Source organism: Bombina bombina, chromosome 10 (assembly GCF_027579735.1).
Source record: "Bombina bombina isolate aBomBom1 chromosome 10, aBomBom1.pri, whole genome shotgun sequence".
Taxonomy (NCBI): domain Eukaryota; kingdom Metazoa; phylum Chordata; class Amphibia; order Anura; family Bombinatoridae; genus Bombina; species Bombina bombina.
The window spans coordinates 144,971,180-144,989,303 of NC_069508.1; the positions used below are offsets into that span (position 1 = coordinate 144,971,180).

The 18,124-nt window shown below is 38.9% G+C and overlaps 1 protein-coding gene across 5 annotated transcripts in view; it reads right to left on the reverse strand.

The window, feature by feature from the left end:
- Positions 1-355: 355 nt before the first annotated feature.
- The window catches only part of SRSF11 (serine and arginine rich splicing factor 11), a 110,972-nt gene continuing 93,203 nt past the window's right edge, over positions 356-18,124 (reverse strand). For 2 of the 5 annotated variants that reach the window (XM_053693360.1, XM_053693364.1), the window contains 5 exons: positions 13,542-13,670; positions 3,111-3,200; positions 2,756-2,851; positions 1,668-1,806; positions 356-1,559 (listed from right to left, as the gene is read on the reverse strand). In XM_053693360.1, the coding sequence (XP_053549335.1) occupies positions 1,362-1,559; positions 1,668-1,806; positions 2,756-2,851; positions 3,111-3,200; positions 13,542-13,670 (652 nt within the window). In that variant the 3' untranslated portion in view covers positions 356-1,361. The remainder of the gene's footprint in view (positions 1,560-1,667; positions 1,807-2,755; positions 2,852-3,110; positions 3,201-13,541; positions 13,671-18,124) is intronic. The other 3 variants (XM_053693363.1, XM_053693361.1, XM_053693362.1) reach the window with 3 other exon arrangements.

Consider the following 18,124-nt stretch of genomic DNA (forward strand, 5'->3'; position numbering starts at 1 on the left):
AACTATATTTTACCACTTTCCTCTTACTACCTCCAGCTATGTTGAGAGCTTGCAAGAGAATGACTGGATATGGCAGTTAGGGGAGGAGCTATATAGCAGCTCTGCTGTGAGTGATCCTCGTGCAACTTCCTGTTGGGAAGGAGAATATCCCACAAGTAATGGATGATCCGTGGACTGGATACACCTAACAAGAGAAAAACTTATCACGTTTTTTTGTATGGTGTCCTGCAGAGGTAAATGTGGTTAAAAGGCGGAACTTAATAAGCTATTGAAATTCCCACCATAAAACCTGTATAATTTAAAGACTCACGTGCATTGACAGCACATTAAAAAAAATGACGTTTACAAAAATACATGATATTTAAAGATTTTATTATCAAAGTGTCTTGTAAAACAAAATTTCAGGAACTGTACATCAACATGGCACAGATAGTAGCCTACATCTCTTTATTTGGTAATTGCCAAAATTCAGCTCTGCAGGTTCTGGGGCTAACAAACCAGCTTACCAACTACTCAGCATACAATAGCAAGGGAATCACTATGAGAGAACTACTGCAGTGACAGCAACACAAAATGCATTTGTTTTACATCTGACCCCCCAAAAGACAGACCTTTAAAAGCATACAAATTTAAGATTAAAATGCAAAATACCTTTTGAATTATGCTATGTGGTGGAGAGGATAATTAACATAGTGTAAAATATTTTACAATACAGAGACCATCTTTTGCTTTTGTAATATTAAATATATTCGGAAGATCACTGAACAATACATCAGAACAAATGTTGATGGGTCAGAGTAGACTTTGAAAAGTGTTAGCACATTTTTATTGAAGTTTCTTAAAGAAAAAAAAAAGAAAAAAAAAAAAAGGAAAAATCAGCCATAGGCTTTAAACCTACCTATCATAGGATGCAATTATAAAATAGTAATTTCCCAATTTACTTCACAGAAGACAATGCGTTTAGGACATCTATATTTCTGTCATATTTAACATGTATTCTGTGTATCCCCTATATTGCTCACATACTCAGTGAATTCAATTCTAGCACACAAAGTAACTGAGCAATTAAATAGCACAATCATACAACCAACATCAGTTGCAGATACATGCAGCATATGAAGTGGTTTCACATTTAGAAAGAATTGTTTTAGAAAACAATTCAGTTTGACCGGACAACTTAATATCCACCTCAACGCTTTTGACAAATCATTGAATAAAGATGTAACCGATAAAATTCTGTACATTCATCTACATATAGCTCAGTACAGTATAACCAAATCAGAAGGGACATTTTAAATATAAATCAAAATCACATAAGGACGACACTGTTTCATGTATTTTTTAACATTCATTGCTAAACCTCAATCACTCATATCCATATCCTCTTCATGGTGATCATCACCATTCACTTTAGAGTCCTTAGCTGTACTGCAACTTGCTTTATCAATAGGGATATCTCCTGGAACTGTAGGACTTGACTCAGTCGTCATGAGTTCCTCTCTTCTTTCTTTCTCGCTGTCATAGCCTTGTTCTTCTTCATCATAATCTCGTGTAACCTGCTTTATCAAAAAAAAAGAAAAAAAAGTAAGGCTTATGTACAACACTGTCTTAATCATACAAGCAGAATATTTCAAACACTGCGACAGAATTTACATATTTAAACCTACTTTTATATCTTTGTCGCTTTCTGATCTTCTCTCTCGTTCTTTTTCTTTGTCTTTGCTTTTCTTCTTTTTACTTGTAGATCTTTCTCTTTCATCTCTATGCTTCTCTCTCTCCTTATCCTTCTTTTTTTCTTTTTTATGCCTGGAATACCACAAATAAAATAAAATCATTTACACAGAGAAAACACTAATTAAAAATCAATTGCTGCTTTGTGTGCTTACGGTAAGCCATACACTTGGAGAAACTCCTTTTCGTTTTTTTTTTTATGTTTATTCAAAGTAAAACGTGAAAAGCAAAGCCAGTTCAAGTAAATGAAAAAGGAGGCAATGTAGATAGCTTGTTAAAGTGTGCCACGAACATAATGTGATGAGAACTAACTGGTCTCAGACGCACTACTGGTTGGGAAAGCTAAAACTTTTAAAAAAAAATTGGCTTGAGTAGAGGGCAGCCTCATATTTGTGGTTGTTTGAGCACCAGAGTGAACCTCTAGGGAGGATGTTGGGAAAAACTGGTACGTAGTCACTTAATAATGAAATTACAGCTAATAAATTAAAGGAGTAATGGTAAACCAACAGAAGGGCAATTTTTTTAATTTGTGGCATAAAAAGGTATTTAGACAAATAGTAAGACAACAAAATAGAGAATAATGCTGTAGAAAATACAGACCACAGTGTTAGGAGATAATACGGTAAAGTTTTGTACACAAGACAGTTTCTGATTTATGACCCAGCCTGTAGACTTATAACAGAAAGGGTTCAGCTGCCCTCTGTTGCAGTTCACAACAAGGATAGAGAGGGTTCATAGTTATGTATCCAGAAAATATGACGTTGGAGATACACAGCTGTGAGCGCAAGGAGGGTTTACAATTCAAATATCTGAAGTTTTTTTCCCAGGTAAATGGCTTACACTACTATAGGAAAAAAATAAATATAACTCACTACATAACTATTGAAGTAATTTCTGTACATAGATGAAAAAAAAAAAAAAAAAAGATATGGAACTAGCTAGTCTTCATAAAAGTGGAAATATAATTATTTTAATTGAGTCAAATTTTACTCCGTTATATTCCGACATATATTTGCTTAACTACCTTCTGGGAGATGGAGAACGAGATGGTTTTCTTTTTGGTGACCTAATTTTTTTGGGAGATCGTGATCCGCTCCGACTTTTTCTGCGCCTCCTATCTCTGCGAAAAAACAAAGACACAAAAGACACACACACACAAAAAAAAAATAAAAAATTCAATTAAACAATGTGGCCATTCTGTAAACTCATCTTAAAAGCATGTTAAAATATGTTTTATAAACAATTACTTTTTTTTTTATTATTCTGGAGCTTTGAATAGTTGAAAGCAAAGTATAAATATTTCCCAAGAATAATATCCATGTGCAAGAATTAGGATTTGGTTAGTTAAAATGTATTGTGCCCCTTCAGTAATACTGTACCTGCTTGTGCTTCTAGAACTTCTAGTTGTGCTGTAGCTTTTGGGTGGGGTTTTAGAACGTTTTTTTTCTTTTTCTTCTCTCTTTTTATCTCTATAAAATAAAAAAGGTATAGAAAACATGATTTACTTTTTTTTTTTAACATATAAAAAAAAAAAAAACTTGTTCAAACGGTGACATCACATAGCAGTCATACCAGCTGGGTGAGCAGCGCCTTGCTCCATTGCAAAAGGTAGGACTAAAAGGTTTTATAACCTTTCAAAAACATTTTCCAATTATGCTCTAGTATTTGTGTACCGAAGCATTTTGAGAATGGAAGGAGACATACTAATGTATCTCAAAACCACAACTGAGCATGACAATTGACAAATGCATGTCACCAAACAAATCCCCCAAGCATTGGTGTTCCTTAGTGTGCTGTCAATCAATGTAATACATGAAGAAAGCAAATGTAAATAGAACCTAAGGCGTGAACAACATGAGGAGACAACTGCTGCAGCTCAAAGACGCAATGATTCTTCCCAGAGTTCCTATTAACAGCTAGAGAATAAATTGTTCTGGAGGCAACATGCCAAGTACTTTTAATGTAGTATTGAAAATAACCATACTCTCTCTACACAGACTAATATCCTTACATAAACACTGGATTTACACATGGACTTACCTGAAAGGATTATTAAGAATAAAAATCAACAAGGTCTCCAAGAACTAACACCTTTACAAAGCAAGGACGATCTTTAAAAAGGGAAAGTGAACACCTGGAGGTTAACCCTTTAAGGATGTTATAGCGTTCTATTCCGTCTTAATCGCACCAGGCGGAATAGTGTCCTGAAGTCAAGGGTGCTTCCTGGATGCGATTGTGGTCTGGAGGGCATGCTTAGTGTCATAGGGACGCCCCTCTGACCCGATCCCATCATTGAAATCTCGCAATCGCGTGCATGATCGCAGGATTTCAATTTGCTTACATCGGAACATTGTTCCGATGTAGACAAATTAACCCGATCAGGGTTAACTGATAATTTAAAAAACACGACAAAGCATTTTAAAGTGACATTATGACTACGGTTAGCCTTGTCGTCTGCAGACTCAAGTCCTGATCAGCTCCTCTAAAAAAAGGCAAATGGTCAGTGGAATTTGTCTACTGAAATACAACTGCAACAAACAAGATATTAAAATTTGTTTGTGTAGCTGATGTGTTATTCTACAGCAAGACATAAATGTCATATTACAAGGTGTTTACTGTCCCTTTAAATTAAGACCTGAAGTTTTGCAGAGGAATTGATCCCATACATTGCATTTCTATCTCTGAAATGAGAAAAGAAACAAATAACCCAGATCATTCCAAGTGCTGCTACAACAAATGTGAAAGAAAAATTATGTTTCTTGTAATAAAGTTATATCACAGCCAGATTTTCTGGACACTAATAAAGTAATTTTTATATATGCCCAGTAAACAGAAACCATTGAGTGTTTAACTCCTCTTGTTTGCTATGGCTAGTAAGGGGTCAGATGTAAAATGAGCTTCTGCACTGATCTAACCTGATCACAGTTTAGAATAAAATAAGGATCAGACAAATTGCAGCACATAAATATTAATTATACAATCCAGACTCTGGTGGAACTGGTAAAAAAAAAAAGTATATCTAAATTAGAGGAAAACTAGAACTGTATTTTTATCTTTACATTTTTAATGCAAAAAACTTTCTATGGGATGAGATTTAAATTTTGAGTTTAATGTTCCATAAACAAAGAAGAAAAAAAAAAAAAAAAAAAAAAGAAATAAAATTCCTTTCTTTCATGGTGATGAGTCCACGAACCATTACTCCTGTGAATTACCTTTCCTGCCACTAGGAGGAGGCAAATATACCCAAACCTCAGAACTCTTTATAAACCCTCCCACCTCTATAGTAATTAGTGTCACGTATAGCTAAGCTGACAGAGGTGAGAATAAAATAGAGCAAAATAGAGGAAATGGTAAAAAAAGGATGTACCAAAAATAGAACATCAAAAGAAAATTAATGCTTACCTGATAAATTTATTTCTTTTTTGACACGATGAGTCCACGGATCATCTTAATTACTAATGGGATATTCACTTCCTGGTCAGCAGGAGGAGGCAAAGAGCACCACATCAGAGCTGCTATATATAGCTCCTCCCTTCCCTCCCACTCCAGTCATTCGACCGAAGTTATGAAGAGAAAGGAAAAGCCAAGGTGCAGAGGTGTCTGAAATTTACAATAACCAACAACCTGTCTATAAGAACAGGGCGGGCCATGGACTCATCGTGTCAAAAAAGAAATACATTTATCAGGTAAGCATACATTTTCTTTTTTTAAGACACGATGAGTCCACAGATCATCTTAATTACTAATGGGATTCAATACCCAAGCTAGAGTACACAGATGATACAGGAGGGACAAGACAGGGAACCTAAACGGAAGGCACCACTGCTTAAAGAACCTTTCTCCCAAAAGCAGCCTCAGCAGAGGCAAAAGTGCCAAATTCGAAGACCTTTGAAGAAGTGTGAAGAGAGGACCCAGTTGCAGCCTCGCAAATCTGTTCCACAGAAGCTTCATCTTTGAACGCCCATGAGGAAGCAACAGCCCTCATGGAATGAGCCGAAACTCTCCCAGGAGGCTGCTGTCTAACAGTCTCATATGCAAAACGTATGATACCCAAAAAGAATGATAAGTAGCCGTAGCTTTCTGTTCCTTGTGTTTTCCTGAGAAAACCACGAACAAAGAAGAAGACTGACGACAGTCCTTAGTCGCCTGCAGGCAAAATTTTAAAAACGGACCACGTCCAAATTGTGCAGAAGTCTTTCCTTGTGAGAAGAAGGATTAGGACAAAAAGAACAACAATCTCCCAATTAATGTTCCGATCAGAAACAACCTTAGGAAGAAATCCTAATTTAGTACGTAAAACTACCTTATCTGAATGGAAAATAAGATAAGGAGACTCATACTGTAATGCAGAGAGCTCTGACACTCTCCGAGCAGAAGAAATAGTAACAAGAAATAAAACTTCAAACGAAGCCCCTTGAAGGACTCTGAGAACTAAATTCAGACTCCATGGAGGAGTAACTGGTTTGAACACAGGCCTGATCCTGACCAAGGCCTAACAAAATGATTGTACATCTGGGACATTTGCCAGACGTTTGTGTAACAAAATAGATAAAGACAGAGAGTTGACCCTTTAGGCAAACTTGACGATAAAACCTTTCTACAAACCCTCTTGGAGAAAAGACAAGATTCTAGGAATCCTAACTCTACTCCATGAGTAGCCCATGGATTCACATCAAAAGAGATATTTACGCCATATCTTACGATAAATTTTTCTAGTGACAGGCTTACTAACCTGAATCGTGGTCTCAATGACCGAGCCAGAAAAAACCTCTCTTGAATAATATTAAGCGTTCAATCCCCAAGCATATTCCTCAACGGAAGTCTCCAAGGTGGCAGAGATGACATGTCCCCCAAATCTGCATACCAAATCCTGCGATGCTAAGCCGGTGCTATGAGGATCACCGATGCCCTCTCCTGTTCGATTTGAGCAATGACCCGAGGAAGAAAGCAAACTGAGGAAAAAGCTGGAGCACACTTCCAGATGGAGTTCTTACTCCCCCGGATGAAAGGTCTGCCTGCTCAGGAATCCGCCTCCCACTTGTCTACCCCTGGGACGTGGATCGCCGACAGACGGCAAGAATGGGCCTTCGCCCACTGAATTATTTTGGATACCTCTGTCATCGCTAAGGAACTCCTCGTTCCTCCCTGATGATTGATGTAAGTCACTGACGTTATTTTGTTCGACTGGAACGAGGCTAATTGAAGCCAGGCCAGAAGAACATTGTAGATCTCTCTCAGCTCCAGAACGTTTATAGAAAGAACAGACTCTGGCTGAGTCCAAACCCCCTGAGCCCTTAGGAAGCCCCAGACTGCTCCCCACCTAGAAGGCTGGCATCTTGCAACAATCACCCAAGATGGTCTGCCAAAGCAGGTTCCCTGGGAAAGATGATCCAGAGACAACCACCATTGAAGAAAATATATATATATATATATATATATATATATATATATATATATATATATATATATATATCTCCGATCCATTGCCTGAGCATGCTTAACTGCAGAGGTCTGAAATGGAACCGAGCAAACAGGATGCTGTCCAATGCCGCCACCATCAGCCCGATTACCTCCATGAACTGAGCCACTGAAGGCCGAGGAGTGGACTGAATGACTAGGCAAGTATCGATAATCTCTGATTTCCTGACATTCTGTCAGAAAAATATTCATTGAAGGCCAAGGAGTGGACTGAATGACTAGGCAAGTATCGATAATCTGATTTCCTGACATTCTGTCAGAAAAATATTCATTGATATGGAATCTATTATGGTTCCCAAGAAAGTTACCCTTGTGCTTGGGACTAAGGAACCGATTTCCAAATTTACCTTCCACCCGTGAGATCGCGGGAAGGGAACACCATGTTCGTGTGAAATCTTGCTTGCTGTAAGGATGACGCCTGGACTAGGAAGTCGTCCATATAGGGCGCCACTGCAATGCCAAATAACCGGAGCACCGCCAACAGTGATCGCAGAGCCTTTGTGAAAACTTTGAGAGCTGTGGCAAGACCGAAAGAAAGAGCCACAAACTGAAAGATTTTGTCCAGAAAGACAAACCTTAGAACTTGAGACGATTCTTGTGAATGGCACATGAAGGTACGCGTCCTTTAAATCCACTGTTGTCATAAATTGACCCTCTTGGATCAAGGAAAGAATGGAATAAATAGTTTCCATCTTGAAGGATGGTACACTAAGAAATTTGTTTAGACTTTTGAGATCTAAAAAGTGGTCTGAATGTTCCCTCCTTTCTTGGGAACCACAAACCGATTGGGATTAAAAAACAAACAAAAAAAAAGACCCTGTACTTGTATTGGAACTGAAACAATCACTCCCCTCGAAGTGTAAGAACGCCTCTCCTTTTGTCTGATTTGCAGATAATTTTGAAAGCAGAAAACTGCCTCTGAGAGGAAAACTTTTGAACTCGAAATTGTACCCCCGGGACACCATTTCTATTGCCCAGGGATCCTGAACATCTCGAACCCAAGCATAAGCGAAGAATGAAAGTCTGCCCCCTACAAGATCCGGTCCAGGATCAGGGGCATGTTCTTCATGCTGTCTTTGACTCAACAGCAGGATATTTTTAATATTTTTTTTTTTAAAACAAATTTTTTTATTGAGCAATATCAACTATAAACATAATCGTTTCGACATAAATACACAGATCATATATAGGTACAGAATATCAATAAAAACTTGCTAACATATAGTGGGTCCTATAGGCAGAATAAGATCAAATATATGGCCATCCGTTGGATCCGTGGGTATAAAATTTTGCTCATTATTTTTCACTTTTTTTTTTTTTTTACCACAGGTCTTGATAAAATATTATTTAACATGAATTGTCAAAACATATAAAAGTAACGTTCGTCAACAATATCTTTGAATTTTTTTTAAATCTTTAAATTTCAAGAGATTATTTCCGTCAAGCCATAGCCCAACAAGGTCTTCCCCTAGTAAGGAATCGCTAAAAGCTTAGACTTAGAGCATACATCCGTAGAAAAAGGCTCTAACCATAAGGCTCTGTGAGCTGGAGAAGAGAAACCTGAAACCTATGCTCCCAGTTTGATAACTTGAAGGGAAGAATTTGCAATAAAGGAATTAGCCAATATGAAAGCTTTTTATCCTATCCTGAATTTTATCCAGGGGAGTTTCTGACTTAGTAGCATCAGACAACACATCAAACCATTATGCCGTTGCACTAATGACGGTAACCAAATACACAGCTGGTTGCCATTGAAAACCCTGGTGTACATCCTTTTTCTAATTTTTTGGCCATAGGACCTGTGAAAAAAAAACCCAACTATCCTCTAGGGGAAAAGTAGTCGTCCTAGCTAAGTTGAAAACTATTTCTATCCGAGTTGGCTATGGGAAACATCTCTTCAAATATAGGAAATGTGGACTCTTCCATTCCTTATAACTTACTGGACGCACCAGGAAAGAGTACACCAGTAGCGTCAGAGTCTCCCAGAGTAGCTAAAACCTCCTAAAGTAACAAATGGAGACATTCAAGCTAGAAAACTGAAGAAAACCAACCTCAGGAGCAAATAAAATATTCATCCGAGTCTGAAAATTCTCTCCCAGATAATCCCGAAGTATCTTCCCCTTTCAGGCAACAGGGAAGAACCATTCGGAATAGCAACTACTGAATCAATCACGCTACATGATTGAAAATAATTCTTCTAGTAATGATTTCTACCACGTGGGAAGAACGTAAAATGCATGAAATGTAGAGTAACTCCGAGAGGAGTGAGAGAGGAAGCACAGGGCACTGCATGTGGGCCATATTTTGTGGGACACTATAGGAGAAATTGTGGTATAGACTGACCATTGTCAACAGACTTCTAAACAGTAAAAACCTTAGTAGCAGTTTTACTAAAAATTTACACATAAAAAACGTTACCGTCTCTTTAAATTTTAAGAAAAAAGAGGTAACCTCGATTTTTTGTGTGCTCTTGTACCATCCTAAGTCACAAAGGATGAATTAAACAAACAACTGAAAATCTGTTAATAAAATTAACATATAAAAAATACGTTACTGCCTCTTTAAATTTTAAACTTTTTTTTTTTTTTTTAATTTGCGTGCATGAATGAGATAGATTAGCCAGCAAGTATTGTAGCACCTACTGACACAGATATTTTGCTGAGGTGCCCATTTAAATGCTTAAGACTCATTTAACACCTTAGTTGGTTCCATCTTGGTACCAAAACATAAAAAAATATGTAACCTCTTTATTCACATTTTTCAAATATCGTAACAAGAGGTACTGTAACTATAAATGTTAAAAAGATATGGTATTAACATTACTAGGGAGTTCTTATACCAACTGTATGCACTCTTTAGATAAAACGAACTGCATAGCGTTTGGAATACTGCTAAAATTAAAACGATCCCTAGACTTCAGTGAAGGCTGCTAAGGTGACTTGCAACCGGATTGGGACCCTAATATGATCAAAAGCATCCGGGGAATGAAAAGCAGTAACTCTGCTGCGTGACAAACAGAAGAAGATTTCGATTTAACAATTAGGGCTATGTGAAAAGGCACGCAAATCGCGCAGCAAAGCTCCGCCCATCGTGGGTGTATCGTTCCCGGGCAGCTAAACCCCCTGTTAAAAACACCTCCTCATCATGGCGGCATTAACAGGCACATCTCCGGATAGGCCCTATTTGCTAAATAAAGTCCTGGGAGTAATAACCTGCCCCAAACAGTTTAAAGGGACACTCAGGTTATATTAAATTTTCATGATTCAGATATAAACATAAATTATGCTTACCTGATAATTTCCTTTTCTTCTAATGGAAAGAGTCCACAGCTGCATTCATTACTTTTGGGAAATAAGAACCAGGCCACCAGGAGAGGGCAAAGACACCCCAGCCAAAGGCTTAAATACTCCTCCCACTCACCTCATCCCCCAGTCATTCTGCCGAGGAACAAGGAACAGCAGAGAAATGTAAGGGTGAAAGGTGCCAGAAGAAAAATCATGACGCCCCACATAAAATTACAGGTGGGGAGCTGTGGACTCTTTCCATCAGAAGAGGACGAAATTATCAGGTAAGCATAATTTATGTTTTTCTTCTTAAATGGAAAGAGTCCACAGCTGCATTCATTACTTTTGGGAAACCAATACCCAAGCTATAGATGACACTGAATGCCAAGACGGAAAGATACAATAGGCGGACCATACTGAGGGCACCGGGCCTGAACCTTAACCCAATAAAAGAACCCTGCTTCGTCCGAAGCCGAGAAAAATCTTAAAGGAAAAGCCCTAAGGACACTGACTTGCAGCTAGACCAGAATCCAAACTAGAGACCGCAAAACAGACTCGACTGAGCCAACAGTCCTCAAGGAAAGACCGTCGCCCAACAGTCTGTTCCCCACCACTCACGCCACACTAATGAAGGGGACACCAGCCTAAACCCTTAAGGGGACAAGGCAAAGGAGAACCTCCAATAGTGAGCCCAGCTCACAAAGACCCCAATGGGCCCAAACCGAGAAAAGGAGGCCACGCCCATACCAAGCGAAACCCGGAATAAGACCGGGCACAGTGACAAAAAATTCTTCTCTCCAACATCCTGCACGCACTGAAATGCAACTGAAGGCAAAGTCCTTACAGCGTCAGAAAATAGAATACTAAAGTATTCAACCACAAAAAATGTGTAACAGACCCAGGAGAAAAACCCTGAGCTGAGAACACAGAGTCTGTATCAGGACAACACAGAGGATACTTGCGAGGAAGTAGAAGCACTCAGAGCCCGAAGTGTAAACTATCTTCTGTAAATCTAGGGAGCTAGTCGAAAGGTAAAACTATATCCTAGCAGACTGAGCTAACAGGATAGTTCTCAACACTAAGCTCACACAATCGCAAATAAACGTCTGGACTCTGCAGATGAATAATAGCCAACATCATGTGGAAGCAGAAACGTGCTGCAACTTCCGGTAAAAAAAAAAAAAAGCGCGTCCAATCAAAAGGTTGCGTCACTTCCAAAGGCCTCAATGTTTCAAACCAAGAGCCCAATAAACATCACAGATAAGCAGGTTGAATCAGAAACATGATTATAACCCCCCCCCCCCCCCCCCGGTCAATAACCCCCCTCAGGAGATATTAACCCTTGATTCCAAGATACTAAAGGAGACTCACTGAGACCCCTATGTTAAGTTAAGGTGGTAGCCTCTCGGGAAAACATTCATATTATAGTACATTCATAAAGTAAAATGAAACGATCTTACAGGAATCTACGCCGTGGAACAGGAACACAGCCCTTCAAGTGTGACGGATAGTAGCATTGCCCCCGCCATGGACTTGAGAGAAGAAAGCAGGCAGCGGAGCAAAGTTAGACAACGCCGATTGCTTGAGCTGTTAATCTGAGTCGGGATGGTTTCACAGAAAGACTCTCCCTGCATCTCCTGACTAACTTTCATCCAAGCCCTCACTGAGAGACTGACAGGATTATTTAAAACTCCTTTCCCATGCCGAAGAGTACTACCCTCCATAAGAGACAAAAAAAAAAATAAATTCTGACATTTCTCTGCCAACCTTCTGGGACGAAAGGCAAAGAATGACTGGGGGATGAGGGGAGTGGGAGGAGTATTTAAGCCTTTGGCTGGGGTATCTTTGTCTCCTCCTGGTGGCCAGGTTCTTATTTCCCAAAAGTAATGAAAGCAGCTGTGGACTCTTTCCATTTAAGAAAAAGACCACAAATAAAAGTCTGCACAAAAATAACCTGATAAGGGACAATTAAGATCCCCTAAACAATATTGAACCAAATGCCTAGTAAAAAAACAAAAATGAGTATATGATAATACATAAAGTGCAAATGCATAAAATGAACTGTAATAAAATATAAACCTATCTGCATAATCATACAGTAAGGGAAATCAATGTAAAGCTATAACTATAGTGTATAAACATTTCTTGAATCACACCCCCCCCCCCTCCTCCCAGTATATTATATATACACTTCTATAATCTTCAAAATTGCAGATAGGAATAAACAGAACTATTCAATAAACACTCACAAACAAGCAGCAAAACCAGTACTGAAACATATCCGCAGGTTATGGAAAAAGGAGTATATTATAGATCCATAAAGAGTCAGAAGACGTGTCCCTGCAACCGATTAGAGGGTTTATGAAAGATTTCCCATGAAACCATAGACTCAAACCATACCCCAAATATATCCCCCTGACAAGCATTGTAGTTTAAGTGGAAACCAGGTCTAACATAGACCCAGCAGCCCAACCGCTACATAAATTAGTGACTGCAGCATCCAGGATCCCTATATTATCACAAGTATATGTGCTAAGGAAACAAGCACCAATAAGCTGGCCAAGAGCATTCCGAATGGCTAAAACAAACTTACCTCAAAAAACTTAAACCTAGTACTGAGAATGTTATCAGAAGAAGGTTTAAGCATGTCCTGGAGTAAGAATAAAAGACAAATAAGTGCAAAGGAAGTTTCCTGCACTAAATGTCAGAAAGGAATATCCTTATCCCTTTAAAAGGATAAAGAATCTATAATGCCTAATACTCCAAATAAGTCCCGCATGACTAAGTCAGTACTGAAGAGGGGAACTCCAGGTTCCAAACCAGGAAACGCTAAAATAACATTTCTTGCACATCTTCATTTTCACCTACCTCTAGTGGAGGCAAAGACAATACTGATTACTATAGGAGGTGGGAGGGCTTATACAGAGCTCTTTGGTTTGGAAATCTTTGCCTCCTCCTAGTGGCAGGAAAAGTAGTTCCTAGGAGTAATAGATTGTGCACTCATCGCCTATATGAAAGAAAAAAGGAAGGTCATCTAAAGATGCTTACCTAGACTTACTCCTAGACCTACGACGGCTTCTCTCTCTAGAGTGGGATCTTCTTCTCCGAGGACTCTTTGATCTCCGCCTACTTCTAGACTTTGAGTGGGATCTTCGTCTTGATCTACTCCTTGAACGTCTTCATTAAAAAAACAAAACAAAAACAAAACAAAAAAGTTAACAATGATGTACATGATACGATTTATATATAACAATGACAAACACTACAAAATAAAAATTCTAGACAAAAACATAATTTATGTAAGAACTTACCTGATAAATTAATTTCTTTCATATTAGCAAGAGTCCATGAGCTAGTGACGTATGGGATATACATTCCTACCAGGAGGGGCAAAGTTTCCCAAACCTCAAAATGCCTATAAATACACCCCTCACCACACCCACAATTCAGTTTAACGAATAGCCAAGAAGTGGGGTGATAAAAAAGTGCGAAAGCATATAAAATAAGGAATTGGAATAATTGTGCTTTATACAAAATCATAACCACCACAAAAAAAGGGCGGGCCTCATGGACTCTTGCTAATATGAAAGAAATGAATTTATCAGGTAAGTTCTTACATAAATTATGTTTTCTTTCATGTAATTAGCAAGAGTCCATGAGCTAGTGACGTATGGGATAATGACTACCCAAGATGTGGATCTTTCCACACAAGAGTCACTAGAGAGGGAGGGATAAAATAAAGACAGCCAATTCCTGCTGAAAATAATCCACACCCAAAATAAAGTTTAACGAAAAACATAAGCAGAAGATTCAAACTGAAACCGCTGCCTGAAGTACTTTTCTACCAAAAACTGCTTCAGAAGAAGAAAATACATCAAAATGGTAGAATTTAGTAAAAGTATGCAAAGAGGACCAAGTTGCTGCTTTGCAGATCTGGTCAACCGAAGCTTCATTCCTAAACGCCCAGGAAGTAGATACTGACCTAGTAGAATGAGCTGTAATTCTCTGAGGCGGAATTTTACCAGACTCAACATAGGCAAGATGAATTAAAGATTTCAACCAAGATGCCAAAGAAATGGCAGAAGCTTTCTGGCCTTTTCTAGAACCGGAAAAGATAACAAATAGACTAGAAGTCTTACGGAAAGATTTCGTAGCTTCAACATAATATTTCAAAGCTCTAACAACATCCAAAGAATGCAACGATTTCTCCTTAGAATTCTTAGGATTAGGACATAATGAAGGAACCACAATTTCTCTACTAATGTTGTTGGAATTCACAACTTTAGGTAAAAATTCAAAAGAAGTTCGCAACACCGCCTTATCCTGATGAAAAATCAGAAAAGGAGACTCACAAGAAAGAGCAGATAATTCAGAAACTCTTCTGGCAGAAGAGATGGCCAAAAGGAACAAAACTTTCCAAGAAAGTAATTTAATGTCCAATGAATGCATAGGTTCAAACGGAGGAGCTTGAAGAGCTCCCAGAACCAAATTCAAACTCCAAGGAGGAGAAATTGACTTAATGACAGGTTTTATACGAACCAAAGCTTGAACAAAACAATGAATATCAGGAAGAATAGCAATCTTTCTGTGAAAAAGAACAGAAAGAGCAGAGATTTGTCCTTTCAAAGAACTTGCGGACAAACCCTTATCTAAACCATCCTGAAGAAACTGTAAAATTCTCGGTATTCTAAAAGAATGCCAAGAAAAATGATGAGAAAGACACCAAGAAATATAAGTCTTCCAGACTCTATAATATATCTCTCGAGATACAGATTTACGGGCCTGTAACATAGTATTAATCACAGAGTCAGAGAAACCTCTTTGACCAAGAATCAAGCGTTCAATCTCCATACCTTTAAATTTAAGGATTTGAGATCCTGATGGAAAAAAGGACCTTGTGACAGAAGGTCTGGTCTTAACGGAAGAGTCCACGGTTGGCAAGAGGCCATCCGGACAAGATCCGCATACCAAAACCTGTGAGGCCATGCTGGAGCTACCAGCAGAACAAACGAGCATTCCTTCAGAATCTTGGAGATCACTCTTGGAAGAAGAACTAGAGGCGGAAAGATATAGGCAGGATGATACTTCCAAGGAAGTGATAATGCATCCACTGCCTCCGCCTGAGGATCCCGGGATCTGGACAGATACCTGGGAAGTTTCTTGTTTAGATGGGACGCCATCAGATCTATTTCTGGAAGTTCCCACATTTGAACAATCTGAAGAAATACCTCTGGGTGAAGAGACCATTCGCCCGGATGCAACGTTTGGCGACTGAGATAATCCGCTTCCCAATTGTCTACACCTGGGATATGAACCGCAGAGATTAGACAGGAACTGGATTCCGCCCAAACCAAAATTCGAGATACTTCTTTCATAGCCAGAGGACTGTGAGTCCCTCCTTGATGATTGATGTATGCCACAGTTGTGACATTGTCTGTCTGAAAACAAATGAACGATTCTCTCTTCAGAAGAGGCCAAAACTGAAGAGCTCTGAAAATTGCACGGAGTTCCAAGACATTGATAGGTAATCTCACCTCCTGAGATTCCCAAACTCCCTGTGCCGTCAGAGATCCCCACACAGCTCCCCAACCCGTGAGACTTGCATCTGTTGAAATTACAGTCCAGGTCGGAAGCACAAAAGAAGCCCCCTGAATTAAACGATGGTGATCTGTCCACCATGTTAGAGAGTGCCGAACAATCGGTTTTAAAGATATTGTTTGAGATATCTTCGTGTAATCCTTGCACCATTGCTTCAGCATACAGAGCTGAAGAGGTCGCATGTGAAAACGAGCAAAGGGGATCGCGTCCGATGCAGCAGTCATAAGACCTAGAATTTCCATGCATAAGGCTACCGAAGGGAATGATTGTGACTGAAGGTTTTGACAAGCTGCAATCAATTTTAGACGTCTCTTGTCTGTTAAAGACAGAGTCATGGACACTGAATCCATCTGGAAACCCAGAAAGGTTACCCTTGTCTGAGGAATCAAAGAACTTTTTGGTAAATTGATCCTCCAACCATGATCTTGAAGAAACAACACAAGTCGATTCGTATGAGATTCTGCTAAATGTAAAGACTGAGCAAGTACCAAGATATCGTCCAAATAAGGAAATACCACAATACCCTGTTCTCTGATTACAGACAGAAGGGCACCGAGAACCTTTGTAAAAATTCTTGGAGCTGTAGCTAGGCCAAACGGCAGAGCCACAAACTGGTAATGCTTGTCCAGAAAAGAGAATCTCAGGAACTGAAAATGATCTGGATGAATCGGAATATGCAGATATGCATCCTGTAAATCTATTGTGGACATATAATTCCCTTGCTGAACAAAAGGCAAGATAGTCCTTACAGTTACCATTTTGAACGTTGGTATCCTTACATAACGATTCAATATTTTTAGATCCAGAACTGGTCTGAAGGAATTCTCCTTCTTTGGTACAATGAAGAGATTTGAATAAAACCCCATCCCCTGTTCCTGAACTGGCATAATTACTCCAGTCAACTCTAGATCTGAAACACATTTCAGAAATGCTTGAGCTTTTACTGGATTTACTGGGACACGGGAAAGAAAAAATCTCTTTGCAGGAGGTCTTATCTTGAAACCAATTCTGTACCCTTCTGAAACAATGTTCTGAATCCAAAGATTGTGAACAGAATTGATCCAAATTTCCTTGAAAAAATGTAACCTGCCCCCTACCAGCTGAGCTGGAATGAGGGCCGCACCTTCATGTGGACTTAGAAGCAGGCTTTGCCTTTCTAGCTGGCTTGGATTTATTCCAGACTGGAGATGGTTTCCAAACTGAAACTGCTCCTGAGGATGAAGGATCAGGCTTTTGTTCTTTGTTGAAACGAAAGGAACGAAAACGATTATTAGCTCTGCTTTTACCTTTAGATTTTTTATCCTGTGGTAAAAAAGTTCCTTTCCCACCAGTAACAGTTGAAATGATGGAATCCAACTGAGAACCAAATAATTTGTTACCCTGGAAAGAAATAGAAAGTAAAGTTGATTTAGAAGCCATATCAGCATTCCAAGTTTTAAGCCATAAAGCTCTTCTAGCTAAAATAGCTAGAGACATAAACCTGACATCAACTCTGATAATATCAAAAATGGCATCACAGATAAAATTATTAGCATGCTGAAGAAGAATAATAATGTCATGAGAATCACGATGTGTTACTTGTTGCGCTAAAGTTTCCAACCAAAAAGTTGAAGCTGCAGCAACATCAGCCAAAGATATAGCAGGTCTAAGAAGATTACCTGAACACAGATAAGCTTTTCTTAGAAAGGACTCAATTTTCCTATCTAGAGGATCCTTAAACGAAGTACCATCTGACGTAGGAATAGTAGTACGTTTAGCAAGGGTAGAAATAGCCCCATCAACTTTAGGGATTTTGTCCCAAAATTCTAATCTGTCAGACAGCACAGGATATAAATGCTTAAAACGTTTAGAAGGAGTAAATGAATTACCCAATTTATCCCATTCTTTGGAAATTACTGCAGAAATAGCATTAGGAACAGGAAAAACTTCTGGAATAATCACAGGAGCTTTAAATACCTTATCTAAACGTTTAGAATTAGTATCAAGAGGACCAGAATCCTCTATTTCTAAAGCAATTAGAACTTCTTTAAGTA